Source organism: Culicoides brevitarsis, chromosome 3 (assembly GCF_036172545.1).
Source record: "Culicoides brevitarsis isolate CSIRO-B50_1 chromosome 3, AGI_CSIRO_Cbre_v1, whole genome shotgun sequence".
Taxonomy (NCBI): domain Eukaryota; kingdom Metazoa; phylum Arthropoda; class Insecta; order Diptera; family Ceratopogonidae; genus Culicoides; species Culicoides brevitarsis.
The window spans coordinates 29,710,115-29,730,113 of NC_087087.1; the positions used below are offsets into that span (position 1 = coordinate 29,710,115).

At 26.6% G+C, this 19,999-nt stretch overlaps 1 protein-coding gene across 5 annotated transcripts; it reads right to left on the minus strand.

Annotated features, from left to right (window-relative positions):
- Positions 1 to 5,031: 5,031 nt before the first annotated feature.
- Positions 5,032 to 19,975, minus strand: LOC134833629 (lysophosphatidylcholine acyltransferase). Of its 5 annotated transcripts, none has more exons than XM_063848011.1 (10): positions 19,925 to 19,975; positions 19,038 to 19,310; positions 15,931 to 16,076; positions 14,993 to 15,210; positions 11,928 to 12,195; positions 11,222 to 11,359; positions 11,037 to 11,162; positions 10,736 to 10,982; positions 10,536 to 10,674; positions 5,032 to 5,266 (listed from the first exon to the last, which is right to left on the minus strand). In XM_063848011.1, exons 2-10 carry the CDS (start codon positions 19,215 to 19,217, stop codon positions 5,208 to 5,210), a joined length of 1,521 nt encoding a protein of 506 aa, XP_063704081.1. In that variant the 5' UTR covers positions 19,218 to 19,310; positions 19,925 to 19,975; the 3' UTR covers positions 5,032 to 5,207. The 5 variants fall into 5 exon arrangements, with proteins under 5 accessions (XP_063704081.1, XP_063704080.1, XP_063704079.1 ...); XM_063848010.1 differs by having other exon boundaries at positions 19,038 to 19,313; XM_063848009.1 differs by having other exon boundaries at positions 19,038 to 19,313; positions 19,733 to 19,969.
- Between the last annotated feature and the right edge of the window lie 24 nt (positions 19,976 to 19,999).

The window sequence follows — 19,999 nt, forward strand, 5'->3', positions numbered from 1 at the left end:
TGCAACAACATTCCAAAAAAAAAGGAGACAAGAAAAAAAACTGTTATGCCCAATTACCGTTAATGGCGAGAACGGAGAGATGGAGGGAGATGCGTGATCCACGATCTCTTGAGTGACATATTCCACTCCACTCCCAAAGGGGTTGTAAAAATGTCACAAAAACACACACGTGACGTGACGTGCGTCGAGGTGTGTCGAGCTATTTCTTGTCTGTCTGTCACTGATGAGACTTTTTTTTTGTTACTTACATTTCAATTATTATTAAAAAAAAAAAATATATTGAAAAAAAAAACGAAATTCCATGGAAAATTTAATTAAATGATCAATGCCATCAGGACAATTATCACGTAAAACGGATAATTTTTTTTTTGTAATAAAAAAAATTAAATTACTTGGAAATGTTTTATTTTTCAAACCATCTTTTAAAAAATATTATCATGCTCAATAATAATAATAATTATTTTGTAATTATTTTCAACCTCGAAAAGAGATAATCAATTAATTTATTCGGCTTTTATTTTGTCTCGCCATAGGAATTTACAAATAACATATAATAACTTCATTTGTTCATATTTTGTGTAATTTTCGTGAATTAAATGGCGGCTTAGGGATTTTTGTGGTTTCATGTTCTCTTCATTTTGTATGAAAATTGTTAAAATAGTTGAAAATTTGTAATTAATTAGTATTAGTACAAAATCTGCATGAACATGAACGTTTTTACGCTTTTGAACAAATATTATTTTTTATTATATTTTTTTATAATTATTATTTTAAATATTAAAAATTATTTTAATATTAATTTAATTTTTTTTTATTAATTTTAATAATCATTTTTATTTTTTTTAAATTTTTATTATTAACATTTTTTTCAATATTTTTTTAAAATATTTATATTTATTTTTTAATTTTTATTATTATAATTTTTTTTTTATTATTTTATTATTAAAAATTTTTTTCAATATTTTTAATTTTTTTTATTATATTTTTTAAATATTTTTATTTATAATTTTTAACAATTTTTTAATTTTATTTTATTATATATTTTTTTTAATTAATAAAACACACAAAAATATACATTTAAAAATTACCTTTTTATAATTTTTTGTATAACATCAATGTTTATTATTATTTTAAACACTTAAAATATTTATTATTATTTTTTTTTGTTATTAAAAATATACGAAGAAAAAAATATTTAACACAAGTTATATAACAAGTATTGATAATAATAATAAAAAAAATAATACACACTAACTACACTCGTCTCGTTTTAATGTGACTTTTTTATTATTTCTTTATCTAAATATTTATTTTTATTATTTTAATAAATATTTTTTTATGTATCTTCTTTTATTATTATTTTTTTATTCATTATCATAATCATAATAGTGATTATTATTTTATTATATTAATAATAATTTTTTTTTTCTTAATGGAACAGGCTTATGAATATTTTTAAAATATTTTTTTTTTTCACACAAAGTAAGTGCCACAAGCAGAATATTTAATATTTTTTATTTTATTTTATTTATGATTTAATTATTTATTATTTTATTTATTTTTAATATTAAAACATTTGCAACATTAATATTTTTTTTTAATTATTTATTATTATTAATAATTTTACGTTCACATTAAGAATCAAACAAGGTGCAATTTTTATTTTATTTTATAATGAACGAATTTGTGTAGAATTTAAAACACTTTTATTATTATTTTATTTTATTTTATTATATTTTATATTTTTTTTTTAATTAAAAGCCTTTTTTTGTCACACAATGTTTAATTATTTTTTTTTCTTTGTTAAATAATTAGAAGTTTTTTTTTCTAATTATAACATATACATATATTTATGGATATTCAAAGTCACATTTGTATTAATAATTTCTTTTTTTTCTGTATGTATATTTTTTATAGTCGACTTTTTCGCGGACACACATGTAAGCACAACAAAATCCTATCGACGACTGACTCAAGTTTTGGTCAGCAAGAAGACTTTTCACTTTTCCCCGTCAAGCTTTGGTCAAAAGCTCTGCTTCGGCTAAATCATCTGTTTCCATTGGAAGTGAGTGGAAATATTCAACGCAAGCGCATCTCAGCGACAACTTGTTAGAAGAGACAAGAATTGTTTGATTTCGCGTGATTTAACAATCACAATATTTATTATTTTTTTGGGGATTTTTTTAAATGAACATTAATTACTTATCCCTTTTTTCCTTCGTTTAATTTGATGATTAAACATAATAATAATAATTAGGATGGTTAAAGGAAAAAACTCTTTTTTTTGGGGCATTAAAAGTAACGATCTCTAAAAAGGGATGAATTTAATTTTGTTTTATTTTTTTATACACAGGTGTGTCTGCTAAACGAATCTGGGCAAAATAAACATTATTTTTCATTGTTATTGTCTTGTCTTGTCCCGCAAATTATCGCAAGGAATTTCAAAGGAGTGTTTAGTGGGTAAGGTTAGGTTTCTTGTCTAGTCGAAAGGTGAATGCAATTGAGAAAGGAGTTTCAAATTTTTTAATCAATATTTTTAAAAAAATTATAAAAATAGACTTAATTAATTAATTAAAAAATTTTTCTTAATTAATTAAGCAGATTTAATAAAATTATTATTTAATTTATTATTAATTAAATTATTAATTTTTTTTTAATTTTAATTGTTTAATTTTTTAAAAATTTTTAAGACATTTCTTTAAATAAAAATTCAAAATTTTTACAAGTCGGTAGCTAATTCTCGATTTTTCGAATTATTTAAAATTTTTTAGCTTTCTAAATTATTCACAAATTCATTTTTTCAAAAATTTTTTAGATTTCTCTTAAATTTTCTTTAATTTTATATTTTTTAATTAAATTTGCTTATGAAACTTTCAAAAATATGTTTAAATTTTTAAATTGTATATATTTGAGTTTTTACAACTTTTTTAATTTTTTCCAAATTAGTACGAATTTTTCAAAGTTTTTAAAATGTGCATTCGGTCAAAATTTTTAAATTGTGCATTGGATCAAAGTTTTTGAAATGCGCATTCGGTCAAAATTTTTAAAATGTGCATTGGATCAAAGTTTTTGAAATGCGCATTGGGCAAAAAATCTTGAATGTGCATTGGGTAAAAAAATCTTGAAATGCGCATTGGGTAAAAAATCTCAAATGTGCATTGGGACAAATATTTCAAAATATCAACTGGGTCAAATTTCGAGTGTATAATACTTAAAATGTTAAAATATGCACTGGGATGAAAAATAAAAAAAATCAATAAAAAATTCATCGCAACTTAAAACATTTTTCCTCATTCATCCATCCTAACCTCATTTTAAAGTCCACTCCTTGTCTTGTCAGTAACAGCTTTTATCGCAAAAAAAGACAAAAAACAATTTTCATCTTTTTCGAGTGCAAATTTGCAGTCATTATGTAAATTCTGTTGAACTTCATTTGCTTTTATCTTTCGTTCTACGGAAATCATGAATAGCAAAAATAAATAATATCTGTTACATATGTTATTTAAACTTTATTATTTTACTAATGTTCATGCTGAGAGAAGAAATTTTATTCATATGCAACATTAGAGATTCAGTTTTATGTTTAAATATTCATTTCTTCTGCAAAAACACAAAACTTGTGAAAAGATTAAAATTTTGCCTGAAAATTTATTATTACTATTACTTCCGTAAACATTTTAATTAAGAAAATTCCTTACCTTTATAAACACATACACTTTGAGGTAATTAATTGTAAAACATAATATTTTTTGGTATTATTAGCGTTTATTACTCATAATTATTTATAATAATATAATTTATGTTTCCATTAAGTGAAATATTATTTTTTTACATCAGTTTAATTAATTATTATTTTTTTTTTTGTATATTTTTTATCAATATCATGTACTTTTTATTAATTTTATTTAATAATATTTTTTTAAGTTTATATTAATTAATTATTATAATAAATATAAATAAGTTATTCAACCATTTTTTTTTTGCTTTATCTTAATAGACATCATCATCACATACGACATTCGATTCAAATTTAACCCAAATTAAAATGATTTTAAATCAATATTGTCCTTCCTGTGTTGGTTTCACTAACAATTGAATTTATATCAACATTCATTGGTATTTATTTTATATCATAAGACAATTATTACAAAATATCTAAACAATACATTTATTATATATCTTATATATTTTTACAGTACAATTAAGAATAATAATAATAATGTTGAATTATTTCCTTTCCATATGGTTTTTCCTGCTATTATTCCCTCTTTTGTCATTTTAAGTTTGTATGTGATGTTTTATTTTTTTTTTTTTGTTTATTTATATAAGTTTATTTTTATTTATTAAGGTAAGGTTTATTTTTCTAAAAGAATATTTTTTGGTAGCACTTTGTTTTCTTTTATTTTTGTAGTTTATTTATTTTTTAAATAATTATTTATTTTTTATGATTGGAATTTTTTTAAAATAAATAAATAATTTTTTAAAATTTTTTTAACACTAAAGAAAATTGTGGAAAACTATTGCATGAGGAGACGACTGGTATATTGTACAAAAAATGTGCAGTTAAATAAAAAATATATATATCACAAAATGTGTTTGCCCGAAAAAACATTTTATGTTTCATATTATTTTTATAATAACAACCCCTGTAGATTACAAAAAAAAATTGTTTTTCATTTAAAAATGATTTTAACACAGATTTCTATACTCCATGAATATTATACGTAATTATATATAGAGTAGAAAATTTTCTCTTTTTTTATTATTTTTTTTTTATTTTTTATACGAGTATCATATATCTTAATATTTTTTTAATTAATAAAAATAACATTCATTCTGGAATTTTTTTTCCTATGAAATAAATTTAAAAATCCAATTTTTTAAAAATACAACTTTTTTAGCACATCCAATTTTTTTTTTTCGTTTCATCAACTTACCCAATAATTTGGTAAACAATTATATTTATAATTAAAAAAAAAATAAAATAAATTTTTTAAAATAAAATTTACATCAGAATTTATTCATATTCAGTATTTTTTTTTTATACATGTACCTTATACGTGAAATATTATATTAAAAATAATTAAAATGTACTTTTTCATCAATAATAAATATTCACATCAAAGTTTTTTTAATAGTTTATAATAATAATAATAATAGTTTACTTGTTTATTTTGCAACGGCGGCATTTTTGTATCTTACTTTGTTTATTTTTCAAATAAATAGGTGTATTCGGGGTTCAATCGTGTAAAACTATGAAAGTCATCTGAAAATAAAAATTAAAAAAAAATATTAATATTTATTTTTTTAATTAAATTAATTAATATTAATTAATTAATTAATTAATTATTAAATTAATTAATTAATTAAAAATTATTAATTTAATTAATTAATTTATTTAAAATAATTTTTTTTAATTAAAAAAAAATAAAATTAATAAATTAAAAATTATTTTTTTTAAATTTAATTTAATTGTAAAATTAAAATTATTTAAAATTTATTTGATTTAATTAAAAATAAATTTAATTTTTTTAAAATTTTTAATTAATTTTTTTAATTTAATTCAAAATTTAAAAAAAATCCAGTAAAATACAGGATGAAAAATTGCATCAACCTTCAAGAATAAAGAAAAAAATGAAGACAAGGTAACACATGTACAAAACTTTTATTCTACAGAATTCAATTCAATCTTCCTTTGTTGTTTCTCAATTGACTGAAACGCTTGCCCGGAGACCACATCTTGCATCAAAACCATAAATTACGTCAACACATGTCAGAAAGTTCTCCAGTAGGAGAGAGAGGGAGAAAAAGAAGTCAATTTATCTAAATATTGCATTTTTCCTCGAATTTCACCATGTGAAGATTTATTGTTTGCAATTAGGTCAATTGTGTGATTGATATCAATGGAAAAAAACTTTTTTCTTTTGTGAAAAAAATCTCATTGATAACAGAGCATTGGGTTTCTTTCAAGAGAAGAAAAGAAACAGATTCATCTTGATTATTTACAATTTTTCCAGTTAATTTATCGACGATGTCTGTTCGCATCATCACTTGGACCGAAGAAATTGCATTGTGGGCGTGAGTTGCACTCAATTACAGAAATGCACTTTACGCTTTTATTAATGCGATGAAAATTTTATTTTGAAAAAATTACTTTTTGAGGAAAATTCGGAAAAATTATGGAAATTCGGGAAAATCAAAAATTTTTAATAAATAAATTTTCATTAAAACTTCGTGAGTTCTTAATTACAAATAATTTTTATTAAAAAAAAAATAAAAAAAGTTATAAAAAAATTGAGGAAAATTCGGAAAATCTGAGAAAAACCATGAAAACTCGTGAAAATTTTTGGAAAATTTAAAAGTTGATATTTGACTCTAGACTTCGGCAAATTGAATTTCAATCAAGAAATTTGTAAAAAATAAAAAACAAAAAAAATAAAATTGGTGAAAAACTCGGAAAATTCATGAAAAATCAGGAGAATTTCCCAAACAAAAAATAATGAAATATTTAGAAAAATTTGTGAAAAAGAGCTTCAGTATAGTTTGAATCAAGAAATTTGTGAAAAATTATAAAAAAAATTTTTAATTAGTGAAAAACTCGGGAAATTCATGAAAAATTACGAGAATTTCCCAAAAAATATTTAAAATATTTATGAAACTCTCTGAAAATTTTATACATCTTTATCATTAAATTGAGTCAAAAATGTAAAAATTATTTGTGAAAATTTCGGAAAATTCTGGAAAAATCATGGAAAACATCAAAATACGCTTAAATCATCATTCAACGAAATCTTTTGAGTTTTTTTGTTGATTTCTTTGCAACAAACGCAGACTTGGCGTGAAAATTAAATTGATTGCACTTTATACCTCATTAATTTGAAGAGATCTGTTTTCAAATTCGCGTAAAAGCAGCGTCTTGGTCATTTTCTCAAGTGACTCTAAAAATTAAAATGAAAGTTTAATTTGTTTGCTAAGTCGCTGCTTAATGTTTCATAAGGGAAAATTGTGCAAGACGTAGATGAAAATGGAGGAAAATGTGATAAGACAACTTGCCTTGAGGCAAACATCGCAAAATCACACAATTAAAACAAACTGAAATAGTTTGTAACTTTGTCGTGTCTCTTGCATATTTTAATGGTTTTAAAGCAGGATGCACCGTAATTCGCCGTGATTTATTTCACGAGTATATGAAATGAACTCGAGTGGATGTAAAAAAGCGAATATTTTATCCGGAAAATGGACATTTTAATCCCAATTAAGCTCCGGGCATTAGTTGGAATCGACATAAATCCGATAAAAGCTGGACCGAAAAACAAAGGACAAGCTCAAAAGACACAACAAGAACATAATTTAACGCAATTTGACATGAAATTGCCACAGAAAATACAAGATAAAGTACTTGTTTTCGTGTTCCGGAGCAACATTGCTGACCCAGACACGATTTGTCTCGCAGATATACGACAAATTGCATTAAAATTGATCTCTAAACACATAAATTACAACTGATGTTTTTGTGGTTTAACGAGTTTTTAAAGGATTTTTTAAAACAATTCATTTAAAATTATTTAAAAACGGGAAATTTGTATGAAAATTTCATTAAAAAGAGGAATTTTGATCTAAATTTCCCCAAACAAAGGAAATTTCGATTTTCCTCACTTTTTGAGGTATATTTTACTCATATATGCATAAGAAATTTTCATCTAAATTTCCCCAAACAAAGGAAATTTTGATTTTTAAACTTTTTGTCCCTTTTGCTAACAAAGGAAATTTCGAAATTGGATTTTCTAATTTTCCTCAAAATTTATTTTTTTAGAAGGAAATTTTGAAATTTTTTGGGGACAAACAAAGGAAATTTTGATCTCAAATTTCCCCAAACAAAGGAAATATTGATCTAAATTTCCCCAAACTAAGGAAATTTTACTCTAAATATTTTTTTGAAACTTTGACTTTCGATTAAATTGGATCTGAATTTCCCCAAACAAAGAAAATTTCGATCTAAATTTCCCCAAACAAAGGAAATTTCGATCTGAATTTCCCCAAACAAAGGAAATTTTGATCTGAATTTCCTCAAACAAAGGAAATTTTTATCTAAAAAGAGGAAATTTGGATCTGAATTACCCCAAACAAAGAAAATTTCGATCTAAATTTCCCCAAACAAAGGAAATTTCGATCTGAATTTCCCCAAACAAAGGAAATTTTGATCTGAATTTCCCCAAACAAAGGAAATTTTGATCTAAATTTCCCCAAACAAAGGAAATTTTGATCTCAATTTCCCCAAACAAAGAAAATTTCGATCTAAATTTCCCCAAACAAAGGAAATTTCGATCTGAATTTCCCCAAACAAAGGAAATTTTGATCTAAATTTCCCCAAACAAAGGAAATTTTGATCTAAATTTCCCCAAACAAAGGAAATTTCGATCTAAATTTCCTCAAACAAAGGAAATTTTGATCTAAATTTCCTCAAATAAGGAAAATTTTGTTTATCTGAACAACTTTTATTAATTTTCTCATGAAAACTTTCATATTAAATGTCTCAAAGATAAATAGAAACAAAAAATTTCTTCTATTTCATCTTAAACGCTCGAGACAAATCCAATAAAGAAAGAAATTCATCATCAAGGACACATGCAAATGCTTTCTGGACCTAATTTAATCCACGCGCGATTGTCTTAAACATAAAAAATATTCTTGTAACGATTTTTTCTTACTCATCCTCACAAAAAAAAATCGTTCCCCTTTAATGCTATTCTATTTTTTATCACAAAACTCAAATAATTTTCCAATTTTTTGTCGTATCGACAAATTTTTTTCAAAGTTTGCCTCTTTTAGTTCGACTATCTTCAACACGAAATCGCACTAAATATTGCATTATTTCCGTTAAAATGGCTAGAAAAATGTTACAATTCTGCACATTACACGTATAAAAACTCAAATAAAATACAAATTTGTAGTTTTTACGAGACTTTTTTCTGCATTTTCTAGGTCACAACGGCATTAAACATGAAAAATTATGCAATTCTGAGAGAATAAATAGGAAAATTTAATAATAAACTCGACCGTGAACATTTTTTTTTCAAGCCAAAACTTGCTTGAGGCGCACTTTTTAAACTATAAAAGTTGTTATATATGAGAAATTTTAATGAAAATGAAAGAAACAAACATCTTGATTGTCGGCACACGACGAATTTTGCTCATCTAAATTGGCCTCATATGACACAACTGCCAAAAAAAAATGTTGCAGGATACGCATGAATGTCTTCATATTTTAAGAAAGCAGAATACACAAAGAATATTTTTTGTATCGTTCTCGCTTGAAAGTTAGGCAAATGATACAAAAAGGGCGCCACATGAATCGTTTATGCGTATCTCGTCTTGCTCTCTGGTGTCTAGTGTTCGATGATGAATGTGTTTAACATATTTTTCGTTTTTTTCTCTCCTTTTGTTGCGCAGCAAAAATAAATATTTATGCATGGAAACGGGCGGCAGAGAAAGAGCCAAAAATTAAACTTTCATTTCGTGTCAGTTGTTAGAACACTTTTCCTGTCACAAATCATCTTTCTCGTACTTTATTACAGAGCCAGGATTTTCTGGAGCATACAAACGTCAAAAAGCCCAATTTTTGGTTATTTGCCAAAAATGGTTTTAGATTTTTTTTTCATTACATGAAGATTGCTTTTAAATATTTTTTCATTTTTTTCTGTTTCAAAAAAGGTTTTAAGCCCAAAATAAAACAAACAAGTTTTTAAGTACAGATTTTAGTACTAACAAAGTTTGGTTTAAGAAAAAAAATTTTTAGTACACAAAATTATTTTTTAGTACTAAAGATTAATTTCTTTCCTCATAAAAATAAATTTTTAGTACACAAAATTAATTTTTAGTACTAAAGATTAATTTCTTAACTCACAAAAATATTTTTTTAGTACACAAAATTAATTTTTAGTACTAAAGATTAATTTCTTAACTCACAAAAATAACTTTTTAGTACACAAAATTAATTTTTAGTACTAAAGATTAATTTTTTTGCTCATAAAAATAAATTTTTAGTACAAAAAATTAATTTTTAGTACTAAAGATTAATTTTTTTGCTTACAAAAATAATTTTTTTAGTACAAAAAAATAATTTTTAGTACTAAAGATTAATTTTTTAATTATTAAAAATAAATTTTTAGTACTAAAGAATAATTTTTAATTAAAAAAAATAAATTTTTAGTACTAAAGAATAATTTTTAATTAAAAAAAATAAATTTTTAGTACTAAAGATTAATTTTTTAATTAACAAAAATAAATTTTTAGTACTAAAGATTAATTTTTTAATTATTAAAAATAAATTTTTAGTACTAAAGAATAATTTTTAATTAACAAAAATAAATTTTTAGTACTAAAGAATAATTTTTAATTAACAAAAATAAATTTTTAGTACTAAAGAATAATTTTTAATTAACAAAAATAAATTTTTAGTACACAAAATAAATTTTTAGTACTAAAGATTATTTTTTTTTAATTTTTAAGTACAAAAAATGAAAAATTTGACTTACCGAATGTCAAAAAGCCATTTTTGCTTTTGTCAATCTGCTGAAAGATGTGCTCAGCTTTATCCTTACTACACTTTTTAAGTACATGTTTCATTATTTCGTAAAAAATATCCTGCGATGCTTCACCAGATTTACCGTAAAGCTACAAAAAAATATTTTTTAAAATAAATTTATAAAAATTTTAATAAATTTCACAAAATTACCTTGAAAAGTAACTCAACGAGTTGAATTTTTGGTTTTTCTAACGTAATTATGAATAGAGCACACAATAAATAATCCCTAAAATCTACTTGTTTGTCGGATGAACGATGCAACTTAAATAGCTTAATTGTATTTTCGTCTTTCGTATCCAACTGCAGTCTTGATGCGAATTCCGCTAAACCTACTTTGGAGACTTTTTCTCCGGAAAATTTATCGATGAGCGTTTCCTCGATGTTGTCTTGATCCATTCTAAAAGAAAAATTTAAGTTTATTCATTTTTTTAAAAAGAAAAAAAATTTTTACCCTAATTTTTTGCGTAATTTCAGAGTATCGGCAGCAGCAGCGCAATTTGGTATCTTCATGATTTTCGCAGAGTTCATCAAGCGACAATCTTCGAAGCTGTAATCGGAGATCGGGACACCGAGGGACCTGAAAAAGTAAGAAATTTATTAGTTTTTGGGCTTTTTATGGATTTTTGAGAGTCATACTTGGCCATTACTGCTTGAACATTTCTGGCGAAGAGTCGAGCATCTTTCTTTTCTTCCTCATTTGGGGTGTAAACCGGCAAAAATTCGATTTCGCAGTACGTGTGCATTTGAGTAAGTGTTCGCCAGAGCAATGTGATGCTGCAAAAAAAAAATGAATTTTTAAGTAATTTTCGTTAATCAGGTAAGTCTTTAAAATTATTTTGACAGAATAAAATTGACAGATGTCAAAATTTTTGATAAAATTTCAATTAAAAGCCATTTTTAGGTTAAAATCGAAATTTTATCAAAAATTTTGACATCTGTCAAATTCTAAAGAATTTCAAACATAAAAAATTTGACAGATGTCAAAATTTTTGATGAAATTCTCAGTTTTTAAACCTAAAGATGGCTTAAAATCGAAATTTTATCAAAAATTTTGACATCTGTCAAATTCTAAAGAATTTCAAACATAAAAAAACAGATGTCAAAATTTTTGACAGATATTGTCAAAATTTTTGATGAAAGTCTCAATTTTTAAACCTAAATATGGCTTAAAATCGAAATTTTATCAAAAATTTTGACATCTGTCAAATTCTAAAAAAATTCAAATATAAAAAATTTGACAGATGTCAAAATTTTTGATAAAATCTCACTTTTTAAGTTCAAAAATGAGATTTTATCTCATAAATTTGACATCTGTCAACTTTTAGAGAAATTTAACACTTACACATCAGGTCCATCCCATGTCCAAGTGACAGTATCAGTCTTGTTAGGGTATCTCACGCACACTGGTTGCACCGGAACGCCTGGATAAAAAGCTCCCGGCTTGAATTGAATGAGCGACGTTCGATTCGTGCAAGTTCCTTCCGGGAAAATTAGGATTTGCGACCAATCTTCTTTGGAATTTGCTCTCTCATTGATCTCCTTGATTGTATTATGACGCGAATCGGGATCCTCTCGACACACATAAATCGGTTGAGTGTAGTCGATGAGCTCTGGCAAGTACAAAAAATGAATTAAAATCCAAAATTCAAGAAAAAAATAAAAAATTAGGATTTCTACATAAGCATTTGATCTAGAATAGTTACGAGCGGCATCTTAGAACGTCTTCAGGGGAGAAAGAAAAGAATTTTTCACACTTACTGCCAAATGTTTGGTCATTGTCGCGCGCAAGTGGACTGCTGTATTCACACACATGAATGATAATGGCATCCAAAAAGGAACTGTGCGGTGCAACAACTAAAATTGGTGCTTGACGCTTGTCCGCTTGACGGCCCTTTGTCTTAATTTGCACGCCGCCCATTGCATAGCCGAGCACAGCTAGTTTTGCCAAAACCATACGATTCACTCTGTTGGAATAGGGGGAAGAAAATTTTGTGACACCCGAAAATCGTGAGAAAAGTTTTGGGAATCAGGAAAATTAAACCACAAAAAAAAACTTAAGGGACTACTTTACTTTACTTTTTTTTGACTCTCAGAATAGCTCTCAGACACGTATTTACAGTTACAAACAAAAACGCACACAAAATAAAAACTGACATCTAAAAGTTGTGAAGCGAGGGACGGAACTGAATGACGAAAGATGATGAAGCAAGCGAGCGTGAGGCTAATGACTCAAAAAAAAAACTTAAAATTTTTTAGTGAGTTTCGAGGAGAACTACACGACATTTTCATTCAAATTCAACAAAAAAAGACAAAAAAAACATAAAATTAAAGAAAAAATTCATAAAAGAAAGAAAGTTGTGAAATTCGAGACTCGTACCTTAAGGCGATTTTTTCCCAATAAAATATGCGAACAATATTTTTGCTATTCTTGACCATATTCGGAGAAAAAAGACAATAAATTGCCAATAAATCATCCATAAAAAAAATTAGAGAAAAGGGTCAATTTAGGAAGTCGACCGTTAAATTGATGAAAAATTCCATCGTTACATTTCTACTAAATAAATAGTGAGTGAAAAAAAGGTTCAACACTTTCTTCATAGACATTTAGTCTATAAATAAACGAAACCTTAAGCAAAGAAAAAATATGGATAGTCTGAAAGTTAAGTTAAATTTAATTTAAATTTTAGAAAATTTCATAAAATTCAATTTTTTTAAACAAATTTATAAAATTATTTCAGAAAATTAAGAAAAAAATTTTTTTTTAAATTTTTGGGTCAAAAGTTGAAAATTTGCATTGGGTTAAGAAATTCAGATTATAAAATTTTTATTCAGACCAATTTTTTTTAATTTTTTTTTAAAGTAAATTTTGATTGATGTTTAAAAAAAACCGAAAATTTAAAATGTGCATTGGGTTAAAAAAATTGAGCTTATAATTTTTTTTTAAGTGCAACTTTTTTAATTTTTCTTTTTCCAAAGTAAATTTTATTAATTTAATCAAACAAATTTTGAAAGTTTTCTTTTAAAAAAAAAAAAAAAAATTACCAAAATTAAATATTGGGTTGGAAATAGCTTTTTATTAATTTTTATATTAAAAAAATTTTTTTTATTAATTTTTATTTTGACTTAAACTTAAACTTAAATCCAAGAATAAGTCGAAATTTAATAAGTTTTTAACTTTTTGAAAAATTTTATGAAAAATTTTCATTTAAAAAAAAATTGAAAAATTTTCTGAATAAAGCCAAACTCTAATAATTTTAACTAAAACTTAAAAGTTTTTTCAATTCTGATAAAATATAGAATTTTTTTTTTAATTTTTACTTTTTTTTTAATTTAATTTTTTTTTTTGGTTTTAAAGCCAAACCAGACTAAAAATCAAAATTTATGTAAATACCCTAAAAAAAAACAAAACCAGACACAAATTGGTTTACTCAACGATTACATTACGGTCTACTGCTTTACAAAATTTTCTCAAGAAAACGACGTCTTTCAGTAAATTTGCATCAAAACATCATCATCATCATTACACACTCGTTTATCGAATCAAACCTATCAAAGTTCAATAGAAATTTCATGTCATTCCAACTTCTAATTTGAATAAATATAGCAATCAGAAAATTGCATGATATATGCATTTATTGAAAATTATGCAAATACGAACATTTCTTACTTTGTCTAGAAACCAAACAAAAAAAAAGTTCTGCTCAAAATTTGCATCGCATTAAATTCGTTGGTAAACAGAGCGCAATGAAAACACCACAAATGGACAGAAATTAAATCAGACGAGCGTGAAATTTACAACATTAATTACCATATTCTGCTTCGTTCATAAATATTCTATCGATATTGCAGACAATGTTGTTAGTTGGAACATATTTTTATGAATTTATAATTAATATTTTTTGTTATTGAACTTTAAAATTACAGAATTAATTGGATTGGACTTTTTAGGTTCATATAAGCAAAATATTAGCGTTGGATTTGGAATGGAAAAAGGTAACAGTTGCTATATTTATGTACATTACAAACTGGACTGGTAAGTTTTTTTTTAATAATTTTCCTTTAAAAAAATTTTTTTTTTTTCAGAGAAGCTTGAGCTGATTTCAGAAGATAAACTTCCTTGTTGACACACAGAAGATCCTCAGATCTAAATAATTTAACGTTTGTTCATGCTTTACTTTCTCAATGAGTGACACTCTAATTTGCTGTTTTGACACTTTTTATAACGAACCGAAACGAAACAACTTAACAAACAATCAAGGAAAGAGTAACGGACACTGCAACTTTACTTTTTATAATTGCTTTGTCAGTTTCACGTCGGTTTCCGGTCTTTTCACCTATTCTAGATGCGCTTATGTTTAGTACTATAAAAAAATATAACAAAACACACAGAAAAAATGAGCTGCTTACTTCCAAAAAATGACATATCTGCCGTTTCGGACTTGGCTACCACTGATGACGGACCCAAAATTATCGCTAATATCGAGTCATAGAACGAGGTATGCGGAGCAGCGCAGACAATGGGCGCTTGTTTCGGTGTCGCTCGCACGCCCTTGTAGCGAATGTAGTGAAATGACCCGGTCCAGTACAACGTACGCATACAACTTGCCGCTATAATTTGTATTTTCCTAGCGATAAGTAATATAAGGGATTTAAGTGAGTCTCTAATTAATTTTTAAAGTGTTCGAAATTTAATTTATTTGGGGGAAGTAGAAGAAGAAGAAGAAAACCAAATCATAAAATAAACAAGAAAATTAGTAAAACTGCCTATGAAAGCTCATAAAACGTGAGATGCAAGTTCGAGTCAATTTATGTTCATCAGTTTTAATTTAACTTGCAAGTCATTGCAAGAGATGCAGAAACTTTTTTAATTCAAAACTTTCCGATCGATAAGCAAAAGTTTTCCGTTGTCATTTTTTTTATTCGTAAAAAGTCCAGTCTTCTACTTTTGGGAAGCACATTCAAACCCTTTAGCCATAAAAAGCGCGTTTCAAAGCATATTAGTAGGAAAAAGAGGAAAAAGTGTTAATATAGCAAACATTGAAAAAGCTAAATAAATAATGATGAAATGTGAGACAAATGTAACCCAAATAAATTGAAATAAATTTTAAAGTGCAATTGACCGAAAACAACATCAAAGTGCAAAATGGTTAACTACTACTGTGGTCTGAAAGCCGATTCTACGATAAAGCTTTAATCAATAAAAAATCAAATTTAACCCAAATCACCAAAACAGCTAAAAAACTTAAATACTTTTCAATTATTAAAAAAAAAATTAATTAAAAATAATTAAGAGAAGTTTTTGGATGGAAAACGAGTTACATTACAAGAAAAGGATGAAAACTTACCTTCTCCAACCTTTGATGGGTTTCGTTTTCAGATCTTCTCGTGAGAGTCCGTACAAGCCAATGCACGCCAGTATCCAAGAGATTGTGAGGAGTATAACGATGCATATTGTTCTGATTGGCAAAACGAATACTGTGAAAATTGCCGTCTGGAAAAAAAAGAAAAAAACTTTAGAATTTAAAGTAAGAAAGAATTTTAATCAGAAGTGCTTGTTAAAGTCCCTTTGAAAATTTTGTAGTCAATTCACGTAAAATATGAATCATTTTTGTATTGAAACAAATGGCGAAGAACGAAGACAATCTGTTGTGAATTTTAAGATGAAAGTTCTAAGATCAATTTTTGGAACAAATTATTCAAAAATTATTTCAAGTTTCCTTTCAAAAATGCTCTTTCAATAAAATTAACGACAGGAAACAAAAAATTTGACCATCAAAGATATCATAAAACGATATGCAAAAATGTCTGAGTTGGTATTAAAAAAAATATTCATCGAGCTCATTCGAGAAAAAACACATGTTTTGAACGCACTTTGAACAACTTTGTACCTCATCATGTTTGTTATTTACATATGTACGGCACAACGACCTTCACCTAGCTAATAACCGCTGTGAGTAAGAAAAAAAACTGTAGTGCACTTAACATGTTGAGACACTGAACTGAACGCGAGTCATATATCGGTCAAGTTCAGTAACTGTCTAAAAAAAAAACTAACGAAAACTGGTTTTATTGAGACTCCAAAAGTGCTAAAAGTTTTCATTCAACTTTTTAAAAACTTAAAGCTGTTTCTAATTGATTCTAATGAACAAAATTTGTGCCTCGTTGACGATTTCCTGTAAGAAAAAACTTGTTTGTTGTGAACAAAGAGCACGAAGCATCTTCATTATCGTCACACTCTTCAACACTAATAAGTGTTTGCTGCTCCATGATTGCATTTTTATTGTTTTTATTTCATTATTCTTCGTTATCTGCATTTCTCCTCTCACAGCAGTTTTTTTTGTTATGATAAATATTAAGACCGGCGGTACGAGTTATGTAAGGGAATTTGAAACCCGGTGTTTGTTTTTAATCAACGTTTTTTGAAGAATGGATTTTATAAAAATTTTGTTTTTAGTGAAAAATTTTAAAATATAATTAATTTTTTGTCAAACTAAGAGAACTGGGAAATGGCCTGACTTTTATTTGCTGCAGTCGTCATTTATGCTAAAAACGTGTTTGGATTGAAGAATTTTAGTCAAATCTATAACAGTTGTAATCGTAAATCACGTCTCGTCGTTAAAATCTAAATCCTGCGTGAGATAAGGGTTCGTCCAATGATTCAAAACAAATATTGTTGCTTATCATCGTCGCCACGTCATTATCTTTATATTTAATTCGTATTCGTACGAAAAGTAATTTGAATCACGCCCTAATTATTTTTGCTGGTTTTTTCCAGCGGTATCAAATATTTACAACAATGTTTTGTAAACAAATCATCAATATTTTGCTATTGAAGTGTAAATGTTTATGAATTTACTGCCTGAACCGTAACAATCGACAGCAATTACCTTGTGGTAGGTCAGTTTTGGAACGAAGAATGCCATCATCGATAGGAATATTCAACTATTTTTACCACGTGTCTCGAGCGAGAGATATCGATGAAGGTCACCAACGTTTATGTTACAAAAATAAAACTGTAACATTCTCGAAATGTGACGTCATGCCACGTCGTATACGCGAAAAAAAATAAAAATTCAAGTCTCATAGATTTTTGTTTTGATATATACGAAAATGATGACAGGTGATTTTTTGTTTTGAACTAGTATGGTCACTGCATTTGCGATGCAAATTCCTTCCTCATTCGTTTTTGGGTTTCTTCGTATCTTATCGTTTTTTTCAAAAGAATTTTATAAAGAAGTACAACGCAAATTGGATGTTAACGAATGATATCACAGACGGATGAGTAACTGATAAGATGATAAAAAAAAGGTTTTTTGTAAACTCGACTGAGTTGATTGACATTGATTTCCCTTAACTGCTGATTTCAAGCCGAATTCAAGCAAAATCTAAAATCAAGGAGTGCTGAGTAACAACTTGCAAGTCAATCAAAAAATTGTCTGTCTAACAATTGCAATCATTGTGCAATTGTTTGAGCGAAAGTGATGACTTAACAATAGAATTATTTTATTATTATTTACAAAGCGCATTAATGCAATGACTCAAAGAATTGTTTTGATTGTGAAATTGCATTGTAGCTTAAATGCTTTCATCTACAAAGAAAAATAGAGAGAGGAAAATGTTTTATATCCATTGAAATGGAACCCAGTCGAAAGTTTAGGGCTTTCTTTAGATCCTTAAGGTTTAAAATAAAAGCCCTTCAAAATTTTCTTAGCATTTTTCCAACTTTTTGTTGTTTTTTCGAAGAATTTATTTTGAAAGGGTGAAATAAAAAATTGAGTAAATTTTATTTTCATTCTTTCAAAAGAAATTCATCAAAAAACAACAAAATGTTTAAAAACTGTTAAGAAAACTTTAAAGGGCTTTCATTTTAACCCCTGAGAGTCAAAAAAATGTTTAAACTTGCCACTGGGAAGGAAACAAAGAAAGAAATTGATTCATAACTATGACAAAGGAATTAACTGACGTAAAATCATAACTCATGATGATCAATAAAATGTCAAGGCTATTAATTTCCTTTAGAAAAAGGCAGTGAAAGTTCAATTTTCTCCAAGTTACTCTCGTTATCGAATTATATGATTAAATGCAACTCATTAAAGTTGATTAAATTAATGAATAAATTATTTCCCATATTGTCTAGTGGCAAGGATGCCCAGCTGATGTTCATCTCGTTGGTAAATTGGTTCAATTTACTTCAAGTGTACAGACAACAAAGAATTGCAAAATTTTTGCCGGGTTAACGCAATCCATAGAGGCGTACTTGACATAAAAACATGCTCTGTACTTGTGTCTGTGTGTGTGAAAGAAGAAAAGCCGCATATGTGTAACAACCCCCGTACTCGTGCATCGATAGACCGCAACTCAAACCGTCGTCGTCGTCAACAATATCGATCGAAAATTCGTCATTAGTGCAAAAAATATTTTTTTTGTTGTATGTAAAGATCCAAATGCTTACCCGTATTTTATCGTACGGATCGTTCCATTCTACTTTGTGTACAAAAGGGTTTTTGATTTCCGTACTGTCCTCCTCCAGATAGTCGTCATGATCCTTTTTCCCGCCATGCTCCTCGATTATTTCGTCTTTAATTGATTTTGTCAGTCGCTCCGTCTCACTCGACGTCATTATGGTTAACATATTTCACTTTTTGTTTTTTTAATCTAACGGTTCTTGAATTTTATCTAGGTTGTGGTTGTTGTTGTTGTAATTGTTTTCAAATATAACACACAGCTGCTATTAAATTGAAATTGCGTAGTAATTAGATTTATTCGATTTCGAGATAGATTTTGTTTGTGTTTGGCTCTTGTCGAAAAATTGGAAGCGAACGTTTTAAAATCAAGGTGAACTTGAAAAATATTAGTGCACGACCTACGAAACAATTTCTTTATTGATGTTTTTCATCCATTTTGCTATTTTTTTTATTTATTTATATTCTCGCGTGTATTTCACCACAATTCCCATTTTTTAGAATTTTCGTTCAAAATATTTTTCGATTTTTAATAATTCTTGACCCTTTTTTCTATTAAATATTACTTTAAATACTTTTCTTTCCGATGACTCGACTTCGATTTTTTTTGTACGTCTTACTTTTCTACGACACAGAATCGTTTCTTCTTTCTTTCTTTCTAGTATTTCGTGGTAACATACAAAACAAGAACTCAAAAAAAAATCTCTTTGTCAGTAGTTTTTCGCGTTTCTCCCGCTTTTCGATCACAAATTCATCAATTACGTTGCTGGAAAATGCGTTAATTTAGTGCGCCGCTCGGTTTTTTACGCGTCTTTGGTACTTTTTCACTAGAATTTTCGCTGTTTTTTTGTCACAGAAAAATTTTTTCTTCACTCACATAATTTTATTCCGTGGGACAAGTTGAAGATATGCGCGCACACAACACGATATACGGCGATGTACTGGCTAACTG

Excerpts from the sequence above, each read along its gene's own strand:
- LOC134833629 (XM_063848011.1), bottom strand. The coding sequence starts at position 19,217 with ATGTTAACCATAATGACGTCGAGTGAGACGGAGCGACTGACAAAATCA. Across the intron at positions 11,360-11,927 it reads ACATGGGATGGACCTGATGT|CATCACATTGCTCTGGCGAA; the intron begins GTAAGTGTTAAA and ends TTTTTTTTGCAG. Across the intron at positions 10,983-11,036 it reads AAATTACGCAAAAAATTAGG|AATGGATCAAGACAACATCG; the intron begins GTAAAAATTTTT and ends TTTTTCTTTTAG.